Raw genomic sequence first — 18,011 nt, 5'->3', positions numbered from 1 at the left:
ACGATTATATGTAATAAAATGTAAATATATTATTATTAAATTATATAATAAACGTTGTTTTATTAATATATATTAAAATTTATTTATTTTAAATTGTTTTAAAAACGTTAAATTAATATAAAATTTTATTATATTTATAATATTATAAAAAATGTATAAATTATAAAAGGTTTATTTTTTTTTATTAAAAAATTTAAAATATTATAATAATAACGGTTATTTAAATTTATTGTATTTTTTTTTAATAATATTTTATTAATTTATAATATTATTAATTAATATTAATATAATAAAATATAAATAATGATATATATTAAATAAAAAAATAAAATATAATATAAAATAAAGTTATTATAATAATTATTATTAATTTAATAATAAATTATATATGTAAATGTTATTTAAAAAAAATTACTTTTTATATATAAATAAATTATATATTATTATGTAATTATTTTTATATAATAACATTTTAATATAATAATTAATTAACATTTAATAATAAAAAAATCGTAAAAATGTTAACAAATTTAAACATGTTGTTAAAAGATTTTATTCTTTTACATAAATTTATAAACCATCATTAATACATATATATATCCGTATATATACAATAATCGAACTTTACTTGTGACAGATTAAGTAAATATTAAATTTCAAGGTTACCTTGTACTCTTAATCGAGGACTGGGTACCGAGTACATGTCCAACCTAAATAGCAAGGTTAAGGTAAGGCTCGGTGGTCGGAACTTTCATAGCCAGCAGCCTATGTATATAGGTTATGCAACTGATATACGCTAGGCTGCCAGGCTGGACCAATGTTGTCATAGGGAGATAACCCGATAGGCAGCACCACTGTCCACGCGATAACGGCCCCAGGTTCGTGTGGGGACTCCAGGTGCCGTGACCACTGGACATACACCTACCTTACCTTTATCCCATCATTCAACCTTTTGATCCTCACCTCCTATCGAGACTTCTTTTCTTTTTTTCATCTACTTGTTATCTAATCTATCCATCAATAACCTTCTTCCAAAACTTTACACATTCCTTTCTCCTATTGCCCTAACTCCGGTATAAAAGCAGCCATGGGTTCGAGGCGGAAACGCCAGGCTTCAACTTGTCACTCCGCTGGCAGAGTGACAGCTCAACTGCTCTTGTCGTTCCTCGCAATATCCGCCTCTCCAACGGCTGCTAGCCTCCAGAACCAGGAGGCGACATTCCCAGACACACCGTTACTTACGCCTTTAATACCAGAACCGCCGCAACCGGCCGAGCATACCTTCACACTACGTCACATATACCATCACGGGACGTACCGCCATCCTGGGCTTCACCGAAGGAAAGACATTCTTGAGCCAGAGGCCGAGGTATGGTTGGCCGGAGAAGATGGACATGCTGCGGAACGGATAATGCCTTTGAAGGCAAAGAGTCAACCTCGGAAGATTGAGCGTCTAGTTGATCGACGGCCGAGCACTATAGATCCGTTGGTCGCTGAGGCCCGCCAACGCGGTTATGTCATCGCGAGCAGCCCATCCGCATGGGCTGTCGAAGACGTCTTGGGCCCCGATGTCACCGATAAAGAGACCGTCTTGACCATGGCGTTGGTCGCGTCCGATGCATATGTAGAGAAACCCGGTATGCCGGACTGGGAAGAAGTTGGAGAGCCGTTCAACAGGAGTGCTGATTTCGGCTGGGAGACCGATGGACTCAGGGGGCATATCTGGGGCGACGAAAATAATTCCACCATCATTATCGGTCTCAAGGGAACGTCACCGGCTGTTTTTGATGGAGAGGGTACAACCACCAATGACAAGATCAACGATAACCTCTTCTTCAGCTGCTGCTGTGCCCAGCAAGGCCAATGGTCATGGCACCAAGTCTGCGACTGTGCAACTAGCACTTACAGCTGCAACAACACGTGCGTGAAGACCGCTCTACGTGATGAAAATCGATACTATCAGGCAGTAAGGGAATTGTACGCAAATGTTACCGAGATTTATCCAGAATCAGATATCTGGGTTGCCGGACATTCACTGGGTGGAGCAGTTAGCTCTCTACTTGGTTTGACATACGGACTTCCTGTTGTGACCTTCGAGGCCGTCCCTGAGGCGTTGGCAGCCGGAAGATTGGGTCTTCCCGTTCCACCACACGCAGACCCCAACTTTCCTCAGACGCGGCAGTACACTGGAACGTACCACTTTGGACATACGGCCGATCCTATTTACATAGGAACATGCAATGGCGCAACCGCCTCGTGTTCTTTCGCAGGATACGCGATGGAGTCGGCATGCCATACCGGCTACGAGTGCACTTACGACACGGTTGCCGATCATGGCTGGCGAGTGGGTATCGGAACTCACAAGATACGATCTGTGATCAACGATGTCATTCGAAAGTATGACGATGTTCCAGAGTGCAAGTTTACCCCAGACTGCAGAGACTGCGCGAACTGGAAAATGTACGAGAGCAATAGTACGGATGAGACAACAACTTCGAGTAGCTCCACCACGACTAAGACGCGCACTCGAACGGCTACCTGCCAGACGCCCGGATGGTAAGTAGATTTAACGGCCCTTTCTAAGATTAGCATAACTAACGACTTATAGGTGGGGTTGTCTTGACGAAACTACAACGACGGGAACTCCTAGCATTACTACTACAAGCAGCTCGACTTCGACCTGCAAGACCCCAGGATGGTTCGGTTGCAAAGACGAGACTACTACTACTACTACTACTACCACGAGTACTACGTCTACCTCTACCCCTGTCACCACAACCTCGACTACCACCTGCTTAACACCAGGCTGGTGGGGATGTAAAGATAAGACGACTTCAACCGTCAATACCACCACCACAACCTCCCCGGCCCATGTAATCACCTCGCCCCCGCCCACGCCAACTCCTACATCCGCCGCCCCTAAGCCGGAACCCACGACATCTCACTGCGTCAAGAGGAATTGGGTCGGTATGTGCCAGGAATGGGAGAAATGCGCAAAAGACGCCGCCGGCGCCGTCGTGTGCGAGGAGTGGGTCAACGACGAGATATAGGTGTATGCATATGTAAGTTGAGGCATTCGCAGCCTAAATTGTGTTGATAAGCAGCATAGATCGAATTACTTCATTGTTTATTCAGTTGGACTAGATTGGGATACATTGCTCACGAGCTTGTTGGCGCTTACTTGTTTGTTTACTTGGATCGCATTGTTCGAGTTTTCTTTCTTTTCTTTTTCCAACTCGAACTACGACTACGGTTACGGTTACGGTTGAGGCGCAGATGTGGATTTATTTATTATCATCATCGTTATTATTATTATTATTGTCGTCATGGTTGATATGACCGACCGACTGACATGAGCATGAGCATATCATATCATCATATCATATCATATCGTTTTATACATATACACAAATATACAAATATACACACACATATACATACATCGTCTTATTGGTTTTGTTGTCACCAGCGTGGTATATAAAGTAGCTAGCTACAGGGCTAGGCTATATGTCTTTTTATATAGGTGTGTATGAAGTCTAGTTAATCGGCGAGATGCAACTGAATCAAAGACGTTCGCGAATTTTAGTATAAATCCCTGCCTACCTCCCTCCTTACCGACCATATCCCATCAGCTCATCTTCCTTGAGCTAGACCTTACCCCTTTTTTCGTTTTTAGTTGCCCCAGCCTAACCTAACTCCAAGAATCCAGATTCTTCAGCACACAACCCGGCGCTCCCTCCGCTCTAGCCGTTAACTTGCCAATAGTATACACCGTCTCCCCGTTCTCCCGGAACTTCTGCGCAACAGCCTCCGCGTCGCCGGGACTAACCACAGCAACCATACCCACGCCGGTATTAAACGTCCGAGCCATCTCTGTAGGCGCGACGTTGCCCGCGGCGCGCAGCCAGCGGAATACGGGAGGGAGCTGCCACGTGCTTACGTCGATCTCGGCAGCGAGACGGGAGGGTAGCATGCGCGGCACGTTTTCGGTGAGGCCGCCGCCGGTGATGTGTGCAAGACCCTTGAGTTGTGGTAGCGAGGCCAGGACGGAGCGGACGTAGATGCGGGTTGGTGTTAGGAGGGCCTCGCCTACGTTCTTGGCAGAAGAGTCCCAGGGGGCGGGGCTTGCGTAGTCGAGCTTCTCGCGCGCGAGGATGCGGCGGACGAGGGAGAATCCGTTGGAATGAACACCGGATGAGGCAAGACCCAGAAGTACGTCGCCGTCGGCCATGGCGTCTAAACGCGGGAGCCGGCTGCTTGCACGCATGACGCCAATGGCAGCACCAGCAGCATCGTAGTCGTCCTCCTTGTACATACCCGGCATCTCAGCGGTCTCACCACCGACTAGAGCACATCCGGCATCACGGCACCCAGCAGCAACGCTCTCGACGAATACGGCGGCGACTTCGGGATCGAGGCGGCTGCAGCCGAAGTAGTCGAGGAACATGACGGGTTCGGCACCCTGGACGACGAGGTCGTTGACATTCATGGCAACCAAATCTATACCCACGGTGCTGTGGTTCTTAGTGGCTTGCGCGATCATGAGTTTAGTACCGACGCCGTCGATGGCGCCGACCATGATGGGCGCATCGCTCGAAAAACCAGCCTTGGACAAGTCAACTTCACCTCCGAAGCCACCGATTTCGGCGTCGGCACCGGCGCGCCTGGTTGATCGGACGGCAGTTCGTATCCGCTCGACGAGCTGGTTTCCGGCGTCGATGCTGACGCCTGCCTCTGCGTATGTCAGGGCTTCTTTGGTATCGGCCGTCGGCTTGAAGGCACGATGTGCGATGTCTCTGCGGTAGTACATCTTGTTGAACTGAATGAGCTTTACTCCTTCATAGGCCTTGTCTACGGCGGCCCGGAGACTCTCTGCAGCAGTAGCGCTGGCGGCTATTACTCGGCCACCCGCTGTTTGCAACTTGTCATTTGCTAGTTTTGTGCCAGCGTGGAAGATGTTGATGTCTTTAGGAGGGGTCTGTACGGTTATCTCGTCGCCTTTTGCGTAAGACTCGGGATAACCACCAGCAGCAACGACGACGGTTGCGCTGAATTTGGGCTCGACGTTAATAAGGACGCTGTCTAGGTAGCGCTCTGAACAGGCCACCATGATCTTAGCCAGATCTGTGTCTTGCGATAATAAAGGCAGGACAGTCTGAGTCTCTGGGTCACCAAATCGGACGTTGTACTCAAGAACCTTGGGACCAGTCGAAGTGATCATAAGCCCGGTGAAAAGGACACCGACAAAAGGCATCTCATCCTTGCGCATGCCATCGATAGTTGGCTGGATAATATCTCGGTCGATTTGCGCCACAAGGTCCGGGGTAGCAATATTAGTCGGCGCATAGCATCCCATACCACCCGTATTCAAACCTGTGTCTCCCTCCCCTATTCTCTTGTGGTCTTGCGCAGGGGGTAGAGATTTTATTGTGTAACCATCGCTGAAAGTCAGGATGCTTAGCTCGTCACCAGTTAAGAACTCTTCAATAACGACTTCATCTCCCGCAGACCCGAATTCCTTATTCTGCATAATATCCTTGAGAGCTTGATGCGCCTCCTCCTTCGACGTGGGTATGATAACGCCCTTTCCAGCAGCCAGTCCGCTCGCCTTGATCACTACGTCGTGTTGCACGCGGTCGAGGTATTCCCGGGCCTTGTCGTAGTCGGAGAAGTTTTCGTAGGCGGCTGTTGGTATATTATGCTTCTTCATGAAGTCCTTAGAGAAGGTCTTACTACCCTCCATCTGCGCAGCCTTCTTTGAAGGGCCGAAACTCTTAATACCCGCATTTTCGAAGAAGTCAACAGCTCCTGCGACAAGAGGGGCCTCGGGACCAGGGATCACGTAGTTGAGGTTATTTGCTTTTGCGAGTTCGAGTAAAGCTGGGAAGTCTTCGGCTGACACTGAAGTGTTGTTGGTGACTTTGGGACATGTCGCTGTGCCTCCGTTTCCTGGAACAGCTATAATTGACTCTACCAGAGGCGACTGGCTGAGCTTCCACGCAATTGCGTGTTCTCTCCCGCCATTGCCAATGAGAAGAACACGGAGTGGGTATTCGATCCCCATGGCTAAAATGTATAATTTGTCAAGATGGGATCAATTGTTGATTATAGGGACTATAACCTAGCCCGGCCCTGGGTTTTAAGGGAAGTGACAATTATGTGTGTACATGTTGTAACTTCTTCCAAAATTTTCTGGCTGTAAAAATAAATGCCCCTCACCTGAGAAGTTACCCCTCCCCCGCAATCTAGCGGGGCTGCTACCTGCATCACAGCCTGCTTAATGCACTTACATACCTCTTAGACATGTATGTATAATATAGTGCCTACCTTTGATAGGTACCTATGCAAGTGATTGCCGGAAGAACAGTTTCATACATGTAGGTAGTTAACTTAGAAACGCAACCTTCCATCGAAATGGGTTGTCTGCATGTTCGAGGCACCAGCAAGTTTATACATGTAGGTACATATGATACAAGTATAACTACTAACTAGCTTAAAGAGGATAACTAAAGGTAATAACTAAGGTTAGGCTAAATAGGGTTTACTAAGATCTATACCAAAATTTAAATCGTCTATCATATATAGAGTCTTATTAGAAAGCCTTGACATTTCCTAGAATCTGCATCGTACGAAACCTGCATGCATTATTTAAGATTTAATAGAACACATGATACATATACATGTGGTACTCTACGGAATACTCTCCAATGAGGTATTCTCCAAGTTTCCCAAACAAGCAACTGAGTGATCAAACACTAGCGTAGATTAGATAAGGCGCGCTTAGCCTAGATGAGACAAGAAGTGTGCGGCTCATCGGCTCATCTATCTGCAGGGCAGGAGGGGTGACCCCTTGGTCCATTGTCCAACTATATCGAGACAACTTCTATCGATGCGGTCCCTATGTTTTGATTGACTGACCACCTACATACAAGATAATCCACGCCGGAACCGTTAACTATCAGTTAGCCATCATCATCACTATGCTCTTCATTGGTTTGACAGGTTCGATTGCCACTGGCAAATCAACCGTGTCTTCCATCCTTTCCTCGCCGCCTCACTCACTACCAATCATCGATGCAGATATACTAGCGCGCAAAGTTGTAGAGCCTGGAACCAGTGGCTATAAAGCCATCGTGAAGCACTTCGGCCCTACGACGCCGGACTTGCTAGTTCCTGTCTCCGAGTCTATGCCTGCCGATGGCCCAGACGGCAAAGGCAGACCACTGAACAGACCGGCGCTGGGTAGACGTGTCTTCGGCAACAGCGAAGAGCGCAAGAAAGACCGAGATGTTCTAAATCACATTGTGCACCCAGCTGTGAGAAAGGAGGTGTACAGGTCCATCTTTCTAAATTACGTGAAAGGTCATTGGGCCGTCGTCTTGGACGTACCATTACTCTTCGAAAGCGGCTGGGATAGGCTGTCCGGCGTGGTGATGGTAGTAGCTGTCAGAGACCCCGAGGTGCAAATGAAAAGACTTAGACAACGTGACCGCCATCTAAGCCGAGAAGACGCGCAGAATCGCGTTCTAAGCCAGACGGACGTGAGGTTGAAAGCGAAGAGATGCGAGGCAAGGGGGAAGGGGAAGGGAGTAGTTATATGGAACGACGGTTCGAAGGAAGAACTAAAAACTAATATAGATGCCGCTCTCGCAGAAATTAGAAAGAGCAGTCCTCCGTGGTGGAATTGGATATGTCTCCTCGTTCCCCCGGTTGGTGTTGCTGCAGGCGCGTGGGTGTACTGGCAAAATATTCGCGCCAACAAGAAGTGGAAAGAGATGGAGTTGGATGAGAAGTCAAAGTTATAATTATGAGTCTCACATGGCGATTTTTTAAGTATACGCGAATTTGATTACTTTATTGGAATACTACAGGTGTTGCGCTTATACACATTACATGTACATGCAATATCATATCGGATATACATAATGCATGCATGTTGTTGTTGCCGTGGATAATCGATAATCGAGTGGAAAGGGCGACGCGACGTGAGGAAACACTCTTCATTCACCACCAGGGAAACAGGGACTTGCCCAAATCATTCGCGATTCCCTTTTTTATCTTAGGCAGTCTACGTACCCAGATATGGCTAACTTCCAAAATCCCACTTCAGTTTCTAGGTTAGACAATCATATTTGTCCATTGATAAGCAAACCCAACCTCATCACACAGTTTTGACTATATTCAACAACAACCTCCTGACTCAACTTTGGAAGTTTTCTGATTCTTCCGCCCAATCCTGTCAATCCTGTCAATCCTAATACTATCCTTCTTTTTCATATTTTACTACGAGATTGAATATTTATCATACGATTAATTATACCTATTCGGTGCTCGATACCGCCTTCGAGTCCCCTCCTTTATTACCATATTGAGGAGTTACTCGACACAATTTAGGATTTGATAGGTCTAGTCGGATAATTTAAGTCGACTTGGTAATATGCCACCCAATTCATTTTATGAGTGGGTGGCCGGCCAAAACGCACCTCATAGTTCGACGCCTAAGAAACCTCGTCCAGTTTTGGCACTCCAAATCGAGACTGACGATGAATACGAATCCGACATTTTGAAGCTTACATATCCTAGAACGGGACGAACTAGGCTGCCCCGTGGAAAGAAAGTTCGATTCACAGACAACGCCCATAAGGTTGAAGCCAAGGAACCACCTCTCCAGTCTTCACTTGACGTGGACACAGATGCTAGCAGTACAGCGGTTGAAGTTAATAGCAGCGATGATGAAGCGGCTACAGACGAAGATCTAATCCTAGATTGTCCCTGTACAAACTGCATTGCAGCGCGGAGGAGATTGAAGAAGACAAATCAGACTAAAGGAAAGAGCAAGAAGCAGCAAAACGTCTCGACCGCGGATGGAAGCAACAATGCAGCTGCTGTACACGCCAGACACAAAGCGAAGAAAGCTAAGGAAGCAGAAGCACTGAAGTCCAAAGGAGGAAGTAGCAAACGAAGAGCTAAGCAAAAGTCCAAACATGTCAATAAGAAATCCGACAGTGAAGTGGAGACGACTGAAACTGAGACTGATACCGAGGCTGGGACTGGCGAAGAAATTGGAAGTGAAAGCGAATCCGAAAGCGAGTCTAAGTCCGAGAAAGAGCCTCCCAAGGAAAGGGGGAAGAATAAGGACAGGCAGAAGAAGCGGAATAGCCAAAGTAAGAAAACGAAGCAGGGAAAGCAGAACAAGAAAAAGAATAAGCAAGACAACCAGAAGACCAAGGAAGGAATATCAGACAGCGAGGACAAGAATGAAAAACAATACAAGCAAAAGGACAGTCGTAAGCAGGATACCAAGGAGAAAGAAGCAGCATCCAAGCAAGACAATTTAGCTGAGGATAAGATTCTTCAAGAGGCCGACGCAATCAAAAGGAAGCGAGCAGAAGCGAATCAATATCCACCCCAGAATCCTACATATGCACCCCAGCAAGCAAACTTCCTTATGCCACCTCATGCTCGGATGTTGCAGGTTGAGCACGCTGTCGAATTACCCAACGATCCTCGGCCCAATGCTTTCTTTGACGGGGTACACGGAATCATGCGCGTATATCATGGGCCGCATTACGGCAACGCATATGGACAACTCTACCCCAATGCGCCATATGTAAACCAGAACCCAACCGTTAACGTGTCATACCCAGTACAGAATCCGTGGCAAGCTGCTGGGTTCCAGCCCTTCCCTGGGGGACAGCCTCCGCTACCTGCACCACCACAACCACCACCTTATCCCCCCCAGCAAGAGCCCCCCCAACATCCTCCAGCCGCAACTCGGAGAGCGCCTGCAGATAATTCCTGGTTCCAAGGATACGGTAGCGTGACGATTGGTAAGCCTCCTGAAGAGGCCCAGGGAGCCAAGGGCTCTAATTTTACACCAGACCCCAGCCGAAAGAATAACGAAGCGTGGTCTGAACAACACAGTACACCTACCAAGAAGCCGACGAAGCAGGCTGAAACAAATTCAAGGAGTGATCGTGGTGGAAAATCGAACGTCATTCCGAGTATCGAGATTACCGATCCCGAGAAACCTCAGGGGAGCGAAGGGGCTAGGGGCAAGTCATGGGGCACTCAGAGTGATCATGGTTCGCAAAAGGCCTCGGAATCCAAAGAGGAGGGAAAGAATGATAGCAAGGATACCGACAAAGCTGAGCAGTCTGGAGGAGGCGGGTCCTTTGATGATGTGATTGCAAGGGCGGAAGAATTATATAAGACCAACTCGGAACGCTTCAGTCCTGCACCCCAAAATGACAGTAACCAAACCGGTAATGGAAGTTTTGGTGATAACAACGGTGGAGACTGGGGAGGTGGTGCCAGCTGGGGTGACGGCAATAATGACGCTACTGTTGGTGATAATTCATGGGGTGAGAAGGATGCGCAAGAAACCACTACAGGGGTTACAGATCAATCCAAGCCGGCCGAAGATAATAGCAATGGCAATTCTTCCGAACCGGCTGGGGGCAATGCTAGTATTGATAATGTGGCGGTGCATGGTGATGCGAGCGACAAAAAGGATGGCGACAATAGCAGTAATAATGGTAGGAATAATGGCGGCAAGAGATCTAAAGCTAGCTCTAAGCGCAGTACTCCGCCTAAGGGACCGCCTGGGTGCTGGGTCAGTAATCCACCATCAGAGAACGAGGACTCGAAACCTCGCGCCAGTCCGGACAACGTCGGACCCCCTGCTGGTGGAAATGGTAATGGCAAAAAAGGGAAGGGGAAGGGGAAGCAAAAGGGAAATGGTAAATCTGAGAACAACCAGGCTTCCGAGAGTGGTAGTGGTAACGGTAACGGCGGCTGGGGCGCCAACACGGGCTGGGGAGATCCGGACGTGGCTCAGAGCTCCGGCGGCGCCTTCGACGACGACGATAAGAACAAGGATGGCAAGGAGCAGCAGGGCGTCGAATGGTAGAGCTTATACGATTACGCCCGCTCTTCTTTCAAACTGTGGAAATAGTCGTTCCATGGTCGTCCTTCATCCCTTTTCACAACGAATCAATTTCCTGAACGAAATCCCGGGGAAGCTTATGGTCTGGCACTATTCTCGTTTGGGGTAGAGCTGTTATAAAGTTGCTTGTATTATGTATTTCTCCTTGCTGTTACTATGTACATGTACTCGGACAGGCGTTTTGGTCGGCTAGGGAAGGGACATAGGTATCGAGGCCGTTATATGGAATCAGGGGTTAGGGGTTAGGGGAATCAAGAACCAAGAATTAAGGAAAAGCCAGCTAGCTACATAGCAGCCGGTTATGGGCATAAGTAGAGCAATACAATACAATTAGGCCCTCTGCACATGAGTTATACGTGGTTATACCTATGTAGGTAAATATAAGGCTCAAGTATAGAAATACGAGTCGTCTTTCTGCTATGTACATCTCACCCTGCCTGCCGTAACGAGACTTATTATCCCTTTGAAGTGCTAACTTATGTACCTACAGAGTAATAATCTGGCTAATGAAAATTAAACTGAGGATTGATATATATGTACTCTGCGAGAATAGCTCTTCTGTAATTAAGCCAATTGGATTTTTTAGAGTATAGGGGGAAATACGGGGAAATAGGGGGGGGATATCTAGGGGTAGTTGGCACTCCGGAAGATGGTAAGCCCCTTTGGAATAGATACCTGATACGACGATGTTATTGCACTTGAAATATATCATTATGCTTGGGATTAGAGATGCCGACATACCCGTCCGATATAAAAATATCTTGAGGTATCAGAACGCAGTAGATGTTTCGTACCAATGAAGCACCCCCCCCCCCCCCGAGATTTCACCAAGCCCTAGTCGAATTCACATATCACAAGATGCCTACAATAAAAAATATAGCAAAAACCATTTTTAGAGTGGAATAGTTGCTATTAATTCAGCTCAGTAGACTCAAAACCAACAACAACTTATCTCGGCGTCCAAGCAGAGTAGAAAGATACAATATCCGTTTTGCTGGTCGAAACCGCTGTAGTTTTCTCTACGCATAGAAGCCTAGAGAATTATTTTTACTACTAGCGCACAACTTTTTGGAAGCCAATAATGACAAAAGGAGAACCTCAGAGGCACATCACAGAGAAGAACTAAGCATGAAAATCAAAATCGACAATCTACCAATGATATCCATCGAACCACAGCTAATACGTGCAATTTAAGTCCATTACTTACTCCTCGTCGGAATCTTCTTCAGCCTCGTCCAGCCACTTCATGAAGGGCTCGGCAGCCCGGCGGATCTTCTTGGAAGTAGAAAGATCCACATATTTCTTGCTCGCCTTGGATCCCCATTTCTTGATCATGTCCTCACTGCCGAGGAGGTCCTTGTCGTAGAGCTGGTGAAGGATCTTGACGATCTTATCACTGGTTAGCAGCTCGGGGTGCTCCTTGCCCTGAGCGGCAAGGAGACGTTCGAGACCGCCCAGCAGGGCCTTCTCATGACGTTCCGACGTTATGATCTAATAAATGTTAGTATATAATCGACGTAATTAGTATAGCGTTCATCTAAGACATACCTGTTTGAGCATTGCAGCGCGCTTAGGAATCTGAGTGAGGATGTTCTCATCAAACAAAGTCTGGACCAAAACCAAGACAGTCTTGTGCTTGGTCTCGATTCCAAGCTCCTTGGCCTTCACATAAATTTGAATATCATCAACCTTGTTAATGCTACCAGCCTTGGTAGCTTCCTCCTGGATCCAGTCACCCAGGGTGTCGTAGACGGTGTGACCACCGCTCTCTCCCTCATCGTCATCATCCTCAGCACCGCCGAGAACGAGTTTCTGACGGAACTCGCTGGGGAGCTGGCTCTGACGGGCCTTGACGGCCTTCTCGGACATATCGACGGCCCAGTCGTCATCTCTGACGACGGCAGGGGCGTCAATAACTTGGGCGTCAGCATTGATCTTGCGAGTGAACTCATCGTCGCTACCAGCATCGTCCTCGTCTTCAATCTTGTCACCGCTCCCGTTGGAACCGTTCTCGGAATTCTCGCCGCCGCTTCCCTGGCCGTTCTCTTTGTTGCCGTTCTGCAGAGCTTGCTGCTTGGCCTTGCGAGCGGCCTTGCGTTCAGCTTTGTCTTTCTTGCCGCCTTTCCTAGGCTGGTTCTTCAGAATGAAGCCACTAAGTTTTAGACGAAGATCAACGTCGGTGCGTTGGCCACAGGCCTTGCAGTCAAGTACGATGTGGCCATCCTTGATGACAACGTCTGTCTCAGGGTTCTTGCACTTCTTGCAGAGGACAAACTTGTTGATAAAGCCGTCAAGATGGTCCTGAAGCTTAGAAGCCTCGTGAGCACCGTTGATGATCCAGCGGTCATCCGGAGGGTCAATATTGGTCTGAGCGCCAAGCTCAAATCCGAAGTACTTGATGACATATGACCCAGGGCGGGCAAGAGACTGAGCAACGCTGCTCAGATTGACGACGACAGTCTTGATACCATTGCCTTTGCCTTCAATCTTTGTCTGAATTCTTTCCATCTTGTAACGATAGAAGGCATCGGTGACATCACGACGAACGTTGACGAGCGCCATTTTTGCGGTATTGTGTTAGATAGGCTGTCGAGGTAGAGACACGGTAGTAATTTTTGTCGGTCGGGAGGATCGAATTCCTTGAATATAGGGAGGAAGGGGACTAGATAGTCATTCGCAGGTGACGATGACGGGTGAAGCAGGAGGGGATTGAGTGAGCCAGGATCTCAGTAGAGAGGACTGTTCCTAGTGGACATAGGGAAGACTGGATTATAGTTGCCAGCGTTGGAAGGCATTAACTCGGGCGATTCGTAGTCGATAGTTTTCAACCGACGGAGCTGATATTAGGGCTACAAGGTTTTCGCGGTATGCGAAACGACTGCAGCGTGAGAGGGGGAAGGTGTCTAAACACAGCGGGCTTGTCGTGCTGATACATAAACAACAGTGTATCCTGTTACCCTTTTATGTGTAGGGTGTATTTGGTCGAGGTATTGAGGTAACAAGCAGAAGCAGACCTTGAATGCCGAAAGGTTGTTCACAAGGCCTCTTGTATCGGTGCGCCTGAAGCGTAGATGTGCAAAGCGTAGGTGGTTATTAGGAATAGAGTAGGTGGTGGTTTATGTGAAAGCTGGCGTAAGATGCCCAAATGCAGAACAGGAGACGGCAGCGATTGCCGCAGATTTAAATCCCGTTGTAAAAGTACCTAATGAGCAGAGCTGAAAACACAGCCGTGGTCTGGCGCGAGTTGTGCTACTTTGGTTGCTGTGATGGGTGGTTGTGGTTGTAGTTAGAAGGATTAAAAAGAAAAAAGAGGGAAGTTTGTTGGGAAATGTGGAAGAAATGGAAGTGGGAGACTAGAAAAAGAGGAGGGCAGTCAAAGAAATGGCCCTGAAGGAAATCGCGGCGGTGGTGGATGAATAATGAAAAAAAAAACTGTGCAAAGCACCGCCCGGCGCCCGCAGTTTAGGTACATAGGAACACATCCCACCAAAAGTGCAAACTCTAGCACGAAAAAGCCTTCCCGCAGGTGGGGCTTAAGGCGCCTAGAATTGCATCTTGTCCATTAGCGTTGCCTATGTCGGTACCTAGCCCTTGGGCCCGTGCTTTTAACATTTAGCGGGTACATTTGAAACATTACTCGCGAGAGCCTTTACATCAAGTACCCTCTCTGCCTCTTTAGGCACGGATTGCATGCAGTGGCGATTGGAAGACCTAAGAAACATTCACGGGCTGCTATGGGAAACGGAGAAGCCGAGGGAAAGGAAAAACCGAGACGGCTCTCGGAGCTAAGCTAAACCGCTTAGCCATTGCAATGCCAATGTTAATGCCAATGTTAATGTTGCATGACGGCTTTATTGGCTAGGTCCGCAAGAGCGAGGCGAGGTATTTAAGGCTTCAGCCGGTAGAAAATATCCAGGACTGCTAAATACATACATACCGTAGATGCATATAAGTATGCACGAGTCTATCAAAGTTAAACCTATCGAAGTTACCAAACACAGTCATATCCAAGACTTTAAATCCGAGGGGATTTACGGATTATGAGAAGGGATAATTATTGCATACATGTACCTATTACTTGACTAATCATTTCCTAGCGTCCGTTTCTGTAACCATTCCATGTCATCACAAGCATCACTATTTACATAGATGATATATATTAAGTAGCACACTTGGGAGGGACCAAAGAAACACTCCGTACTAATATGGATATATCGATTTTTAAGGACGTCACTATGACTTCTGAATAGGATCATTCCGCTACAAATATTGACACATCTCATTTCTCAAGTTGCGAGCAGTGCAGCGCCGGATGCATACAAACTCCTTTTCCGGACTTTATCTACATAATAGCCGGAAGCTGACGTTAGTACCTATTACCTATTACCTAGGTATTTACGCAACACTTCGCGACGTACCTTGCCGAGGCATCTATCTATCTGTAAAGCCTTACTCATGTCGGGCATGTATTCCCCAAGTAATACATAACGTATGGCAATCTGCGCCTTACATACCGTCTGCAGCCTATGCAGCTGTCTTGCATTATATTTGTACATCTGGCACCAATCACTCACACCGTGGTCTGCTAAGTGCGTTTGATTAGTCTGTTCTGCCTAGATTTCTGCCTAGGTCTCCCTTGACCGGGATGCACGATCCCAGATTTTCTATCCGTACGTCTCTTGGCAACCTGGGGGGGACGCATCTACAGTATTTGAGATAGCTTGGTAGTATTAATCTCGAGCTGAGCAACAAGAAACTTGCGGAATGTACATGCATTAAAAGTAGGCATCCGTTGTGGTCCTCTTATTCATAGGCTAGAGGACGTCTTTCCTGAGATCCCACCCCCTTGCTCCAGCTCCTGTGTTCCCCAGTCCTGTATTATCGTCAAGGTCTTAAAGACCGATTTCTTCCGACTTGCAAGAACCCGTGGCAGCTCGCATATGCACAATGCAACATGTAGATGCATGGTACACCTTGCCAAGACGTCAGTGTTCGAATTCCCGCACAAATAAATATAATTCACAATTGGCCCAAGGCTTGTATTCTTGGGGGAAACCCTCTAGTTGGTATCCGTACCAAGGGGCGAAGTAAACAAGTTTTCCACCAACGCCGATGCCTCAAGACTCATTCCGACCAGTTGCCAACCAAAATCCCCGAGCCCGACATCTAGCACTACTTGACATTGCGAATGTGGCGACTTAAACATAAACAGTGCTGACTTGTGTGCTGGCTATAGCCAATCCTGCGCGGAGCACTAATATTCTCACACACGATTGCTGATATAGCAATCGGAGAAGCATTAATGCCGCGATAGAACAAAAGTCGTCGGGGGTATAGAAGGGATAACGCCAAGTAATAAAGACTATCGAGTCTGCCCATAGCCAAGCTAACATCATGAAGAAGCTTCATCCTTAGACTGGGGGGGCTGAAGTCCTGCGTTCTGTGCCACTTGTTTCCACATGGCCAGCTCTCGGTAAGCTCTCTCACACTCCTGTTTGAGCTTATCGTTTGAGGCACTGAGCTCCTGGATTGCCTGCTCGGTTAATAGCTTCTCTAAAGTCCACTTTTCTAAGTTCTGTGCTTCGTTCTCTTTGAGCTGAGTGATGAACATGACTGCGCGTTGCAAGATTGAACCCTTGTTTTTCTCACACCCAGGAACAATCTTAGCAAGCTCGTTGATACCCTCATTAATGGTTTCGCGACGTCGGCGCTCAACTGAAGCCGAAATTAGCATGATACTTCTGGCATCGCGCGGGAAATGTAACTCACCCTCTTTATGGTTATCCTTTCGCAACTTGTGCCACTCCTCTGAACCTACAGCCGGTTTAGAGGCAGACGAGGAGGTAGCATAGGATGGCTGAGTGGATCTGACGCCATTCTGCGGCTGTCCGAGGCCGTTAGTAGACGTGTCGGGAAGGCCGTCCGCATGAAGCATGTCGTTATGGCCAAACGACGAATCTTGGTGATGTTCTGCCTCTGCCGCAGCCTGCGCGGCAAAGGTCTCTTCTGTAGACTGAGGGACGTGGATGGTAGGGTATAGGGTTCCTAAAGCGGCAGCAGCGGTGCTGGATGCGTTGGCATGGTCCGAAGTGTCATGGTGATCCGCTGTAGCCTGCTGTAGAGCCGTGAAATCTGCATTAGTTGCTGCCTGTGCGGCTGCCTGCGCAGCTTCGACAGCACTCTCAACATATGCCGCGTCAGGAGTGCTTGAAATGTTCGGAGGCACACGCTTAGCGCGTCGCAATTCCGGAGAGGAGTCTGGCGCGCCACGCTTTCTCTTCTGACTAGGACTAGACGGAGACGACGCGTTAAAGTCGTTCTGGTCCGCAACAGCCGCGTCCGCCATGGCAACTAGATGCTCTCGATTGATATGAGTTAGAGGTTCGAGGAGTGCCTCTGTATGAGCGTAACCGTTTGACTCCATAGTCGCTTAGCTGAAGGAAGTGTTGTGGTCGATTGACGACACCTACAGTAGGCCCTAGCACCTATGCGATCTCTACACGTAAGGTCCGTGACGGACTTTAAGGTTGTCACGAGAGGTCTGCCGATGTCAGTATATGCGTGGTACTATATGTATGAAATATGAATGACTAAATTGCATTGCTGCCATCACTTGTGCATTTTGTATATAATAGTTTAATGAGCCTTGTCACGTTTTCATGAAATTGCCCGATACAAACAGTGACGGGGGGCGCAAGGTGTGCCTCGATACATCAGTGACTAAATAGAAAATACCGCCTTGGAAGGTCTACGAGGTCGGTTTGACATAGGTAGATGATAAGAGATGATCAGATGATCAGATGAAGATAACGCTTCTGAAACTTGGAGACTCCTCCTTAGAACAACTGGCTCAATTGTAGATGAACGAGGTGGCCTCGAAAGCCGCGATAGAGATAGGCGTCGGGCTATTCATAGACGGGATCTGCAAGCGAAACCGTTCTTCGTATTTGGGTATACGGTAGAACAGGTCGCGAATAGATGGTGGACGCGAAAATTTTCGCATTGATGAGGGTGAGGCTATTGTTGCGCGCGCAGAGAAATTGTCCGTCGCGTTTGGGGAATG

At 47.5% G+C, this 18,011-nt stretch overlaps 6 protein-coding genes across 6 annotated transcripts; 3 read left to right on the top strand and 3 right to left on the bottom strand.

Moving 5' to 3' along the window:
* The first annotated feature begins 877 nt into the window (after positions 1–877).
* F4817DRAFT_337026 (alpha/beta-hydrolase) lies at positions 878–3,441 on the top strand. Its single transcript, XM_049303244.1, has 2 exons — positions 878–2,556; positions 2,609–3,441. The coding sequence occupies exons 1-2, from the start codon at positions 1,088–1,090 to the stop codon at positions 3,048–3,050; spliced, it is 1,911 nt and encodes a 636-aa protein (XP_049159296.1). The 5' UTR covers positions 878–1,087; the 3' UTR covers positions 3,051–3,441.
* On the bottom strand, positions 3,442–6,214 carry F4817DRAFT_337025 (phosphoribosylamine--glycine ligase). The gene has a single exon (XM_049303243.1). It carries the CDS (start codon positions 6,062–6,064, stop codon positions 3,692–3,694), a length of 2,373 nt encoding a protein of 790 aa, XP_049159295.1. The 5' UTR covers positions 6,065–6,214; the 3' UTR covers positions 3,442–3,691.
* Positions 6,215–6,864: 650 nt separating this feature from the next.
* On the top strand, positions 6,865–8,121 carry F4817DRAFT_102755 (dephospho-CoA kinase). Its single transcript, XM_049297360.1, has one exon. The coding sequence runs from the start codon at positions 6,981–6,983 to the stop codon at positions 7,803–7,805; it is 825 nt and encodes a 274-aa protein (XP_049159294.1). The 5' UTR covers positions 6,865–6,980; the 3' UTR covers positions 7,806–8,121.
* F4817DRAFT_102756 (uncharacterized protein) lies at positions 8,122–11,254 on the top strand. The gene has a single exon (XM_049297361.1). It carries the CDS (start codon positions 8,438–8,440, stop codon positions 10,910–10,912), a length of 2,475 nt encoding a protein of 824 aa, XP_049159293.1. The 5' UTR covers positions 8,122–8,437; the 3' UTR covers positions 10,913–11,254.
* An 897-nt stretch (positions 11,255–12,151) lies between these two features.
* On the bottom strand, positions 12,152–13,510 carry F4817DRAFT_315734 (domain found in IF2B/IF5-domain-containing protein; the record flags this gene model as incomplete). The annotated part of the gene is made up of 2 exons (XM_049300579.1): positions 12,152–12,439; positions 12,497–13,510. The coding sequence occupies 2 exons, from the start codon at positions 13,508–13,510 to the stop codon at positions 12,152–12,154; spliced, it is 1,302 nt and encodes a 433-aa protein (XP_049159292.1).
* A 2,719-nt stretch (positions 13,511–16,229) lies between these two features.
* Positions 16,230–17,485, bottom strand: F4817DRAFT_102635 (uncharacterized protein). Its single transcript, XM_049297359.1, has 3 exons — positions 17,415–17,485; positions 16,718–17,366; positions 16,230–16,663 (listed from the first exon to the last, which is right to left on the bottom strand). The coding sequence occupies exons 2-3, from the start codon at positions 17,292–17,294 to the stop codon at positions 16,341–16,343; spliced, it is 900 nt and encodes a 299-aa protein (XP_049159291.1). The 5' UTR covers positions 17,295–17,366; positions 17,415–17,485; the 3' UTR covers positions 16,230–16,340.
* Between the last annotated feature and the right edge of the window lie 526 nt (positions 17,486–18,011).

The sequence above is a fragment of the Daldinia loculata genome (assembly GCF_022478755.1).
Source record: "Daldinia loculata strain CBS 113971 unplaced genomic scaffold F4817scaffold_23, whole genome shotgun sequence".
Classification (NCBI taxonomy): Eukaryota; Fungi; Ascomycota; class Sordariomycetes; order Xylariales; family Hypoxylaceae; genus Daldinia; species Daldinia loculata.
The sequence above is the reverse complement of the archived record's forward strand: the minus strand, read 5'-3'. Positions and strand labels throughout refer to the sequence as shown.

Excerpts from the sequence above, each read along its gene's own strand:
- F4817DRAFT_337026 (XM_049303244.1), top strand. The coding sequence starts at position 1,088 with ATGGGTTCGAGGCGGAAACGCCAGGCTTCAACTTGTCACTCCGCTGGC. Across the intron at positions 2,557-2,608 it reads ACCTGCCAGACGCCCGGATG|GTGGGGTTGTCTTGACGAAA; the intron begins GTAAGTAGATTT and ends AACGACTTATAG.
- F4817DRAFT_337025 (XM_049303243.1), bottom strand. The coding sequence starts at position 6,064 with ATGGGGATCGAATACCCACTCCGTGTTCTTCTCATTGGCAATGGCGGG.
- F4817DRAFT_102755 (XM_049297360.1), top strand. The coding sequence starts at position 6,981 with ATGCTCTTCATTGGTTTGACAGGTTCGATTGCCACTGGCAAATCAACC.
- F4817DRAFT_102756 (XM_049297361.1), top strand. The coding sequence starts at position 8,438 with ATGCCACCCAATTCATTTTATGAGTGGGTGGCCGGCCAAAACGCACCT.
- F4817DRAFT_102635 (XM_049297359.1), bottom strand. The coding sequence starts at position 17,294 with ATGGCGGACGCGGCTGTTGCGGACCAGAACGACTTTAACGCGTCGTCT. Across the intron at positions 16,664-16,717 it reads AAAGGATAACCATAAAGAGG|TTGAGCGCCGACGTCGCGAA; the intron begins GTGAGTTACATT and ends TTTCGGCTTCAG.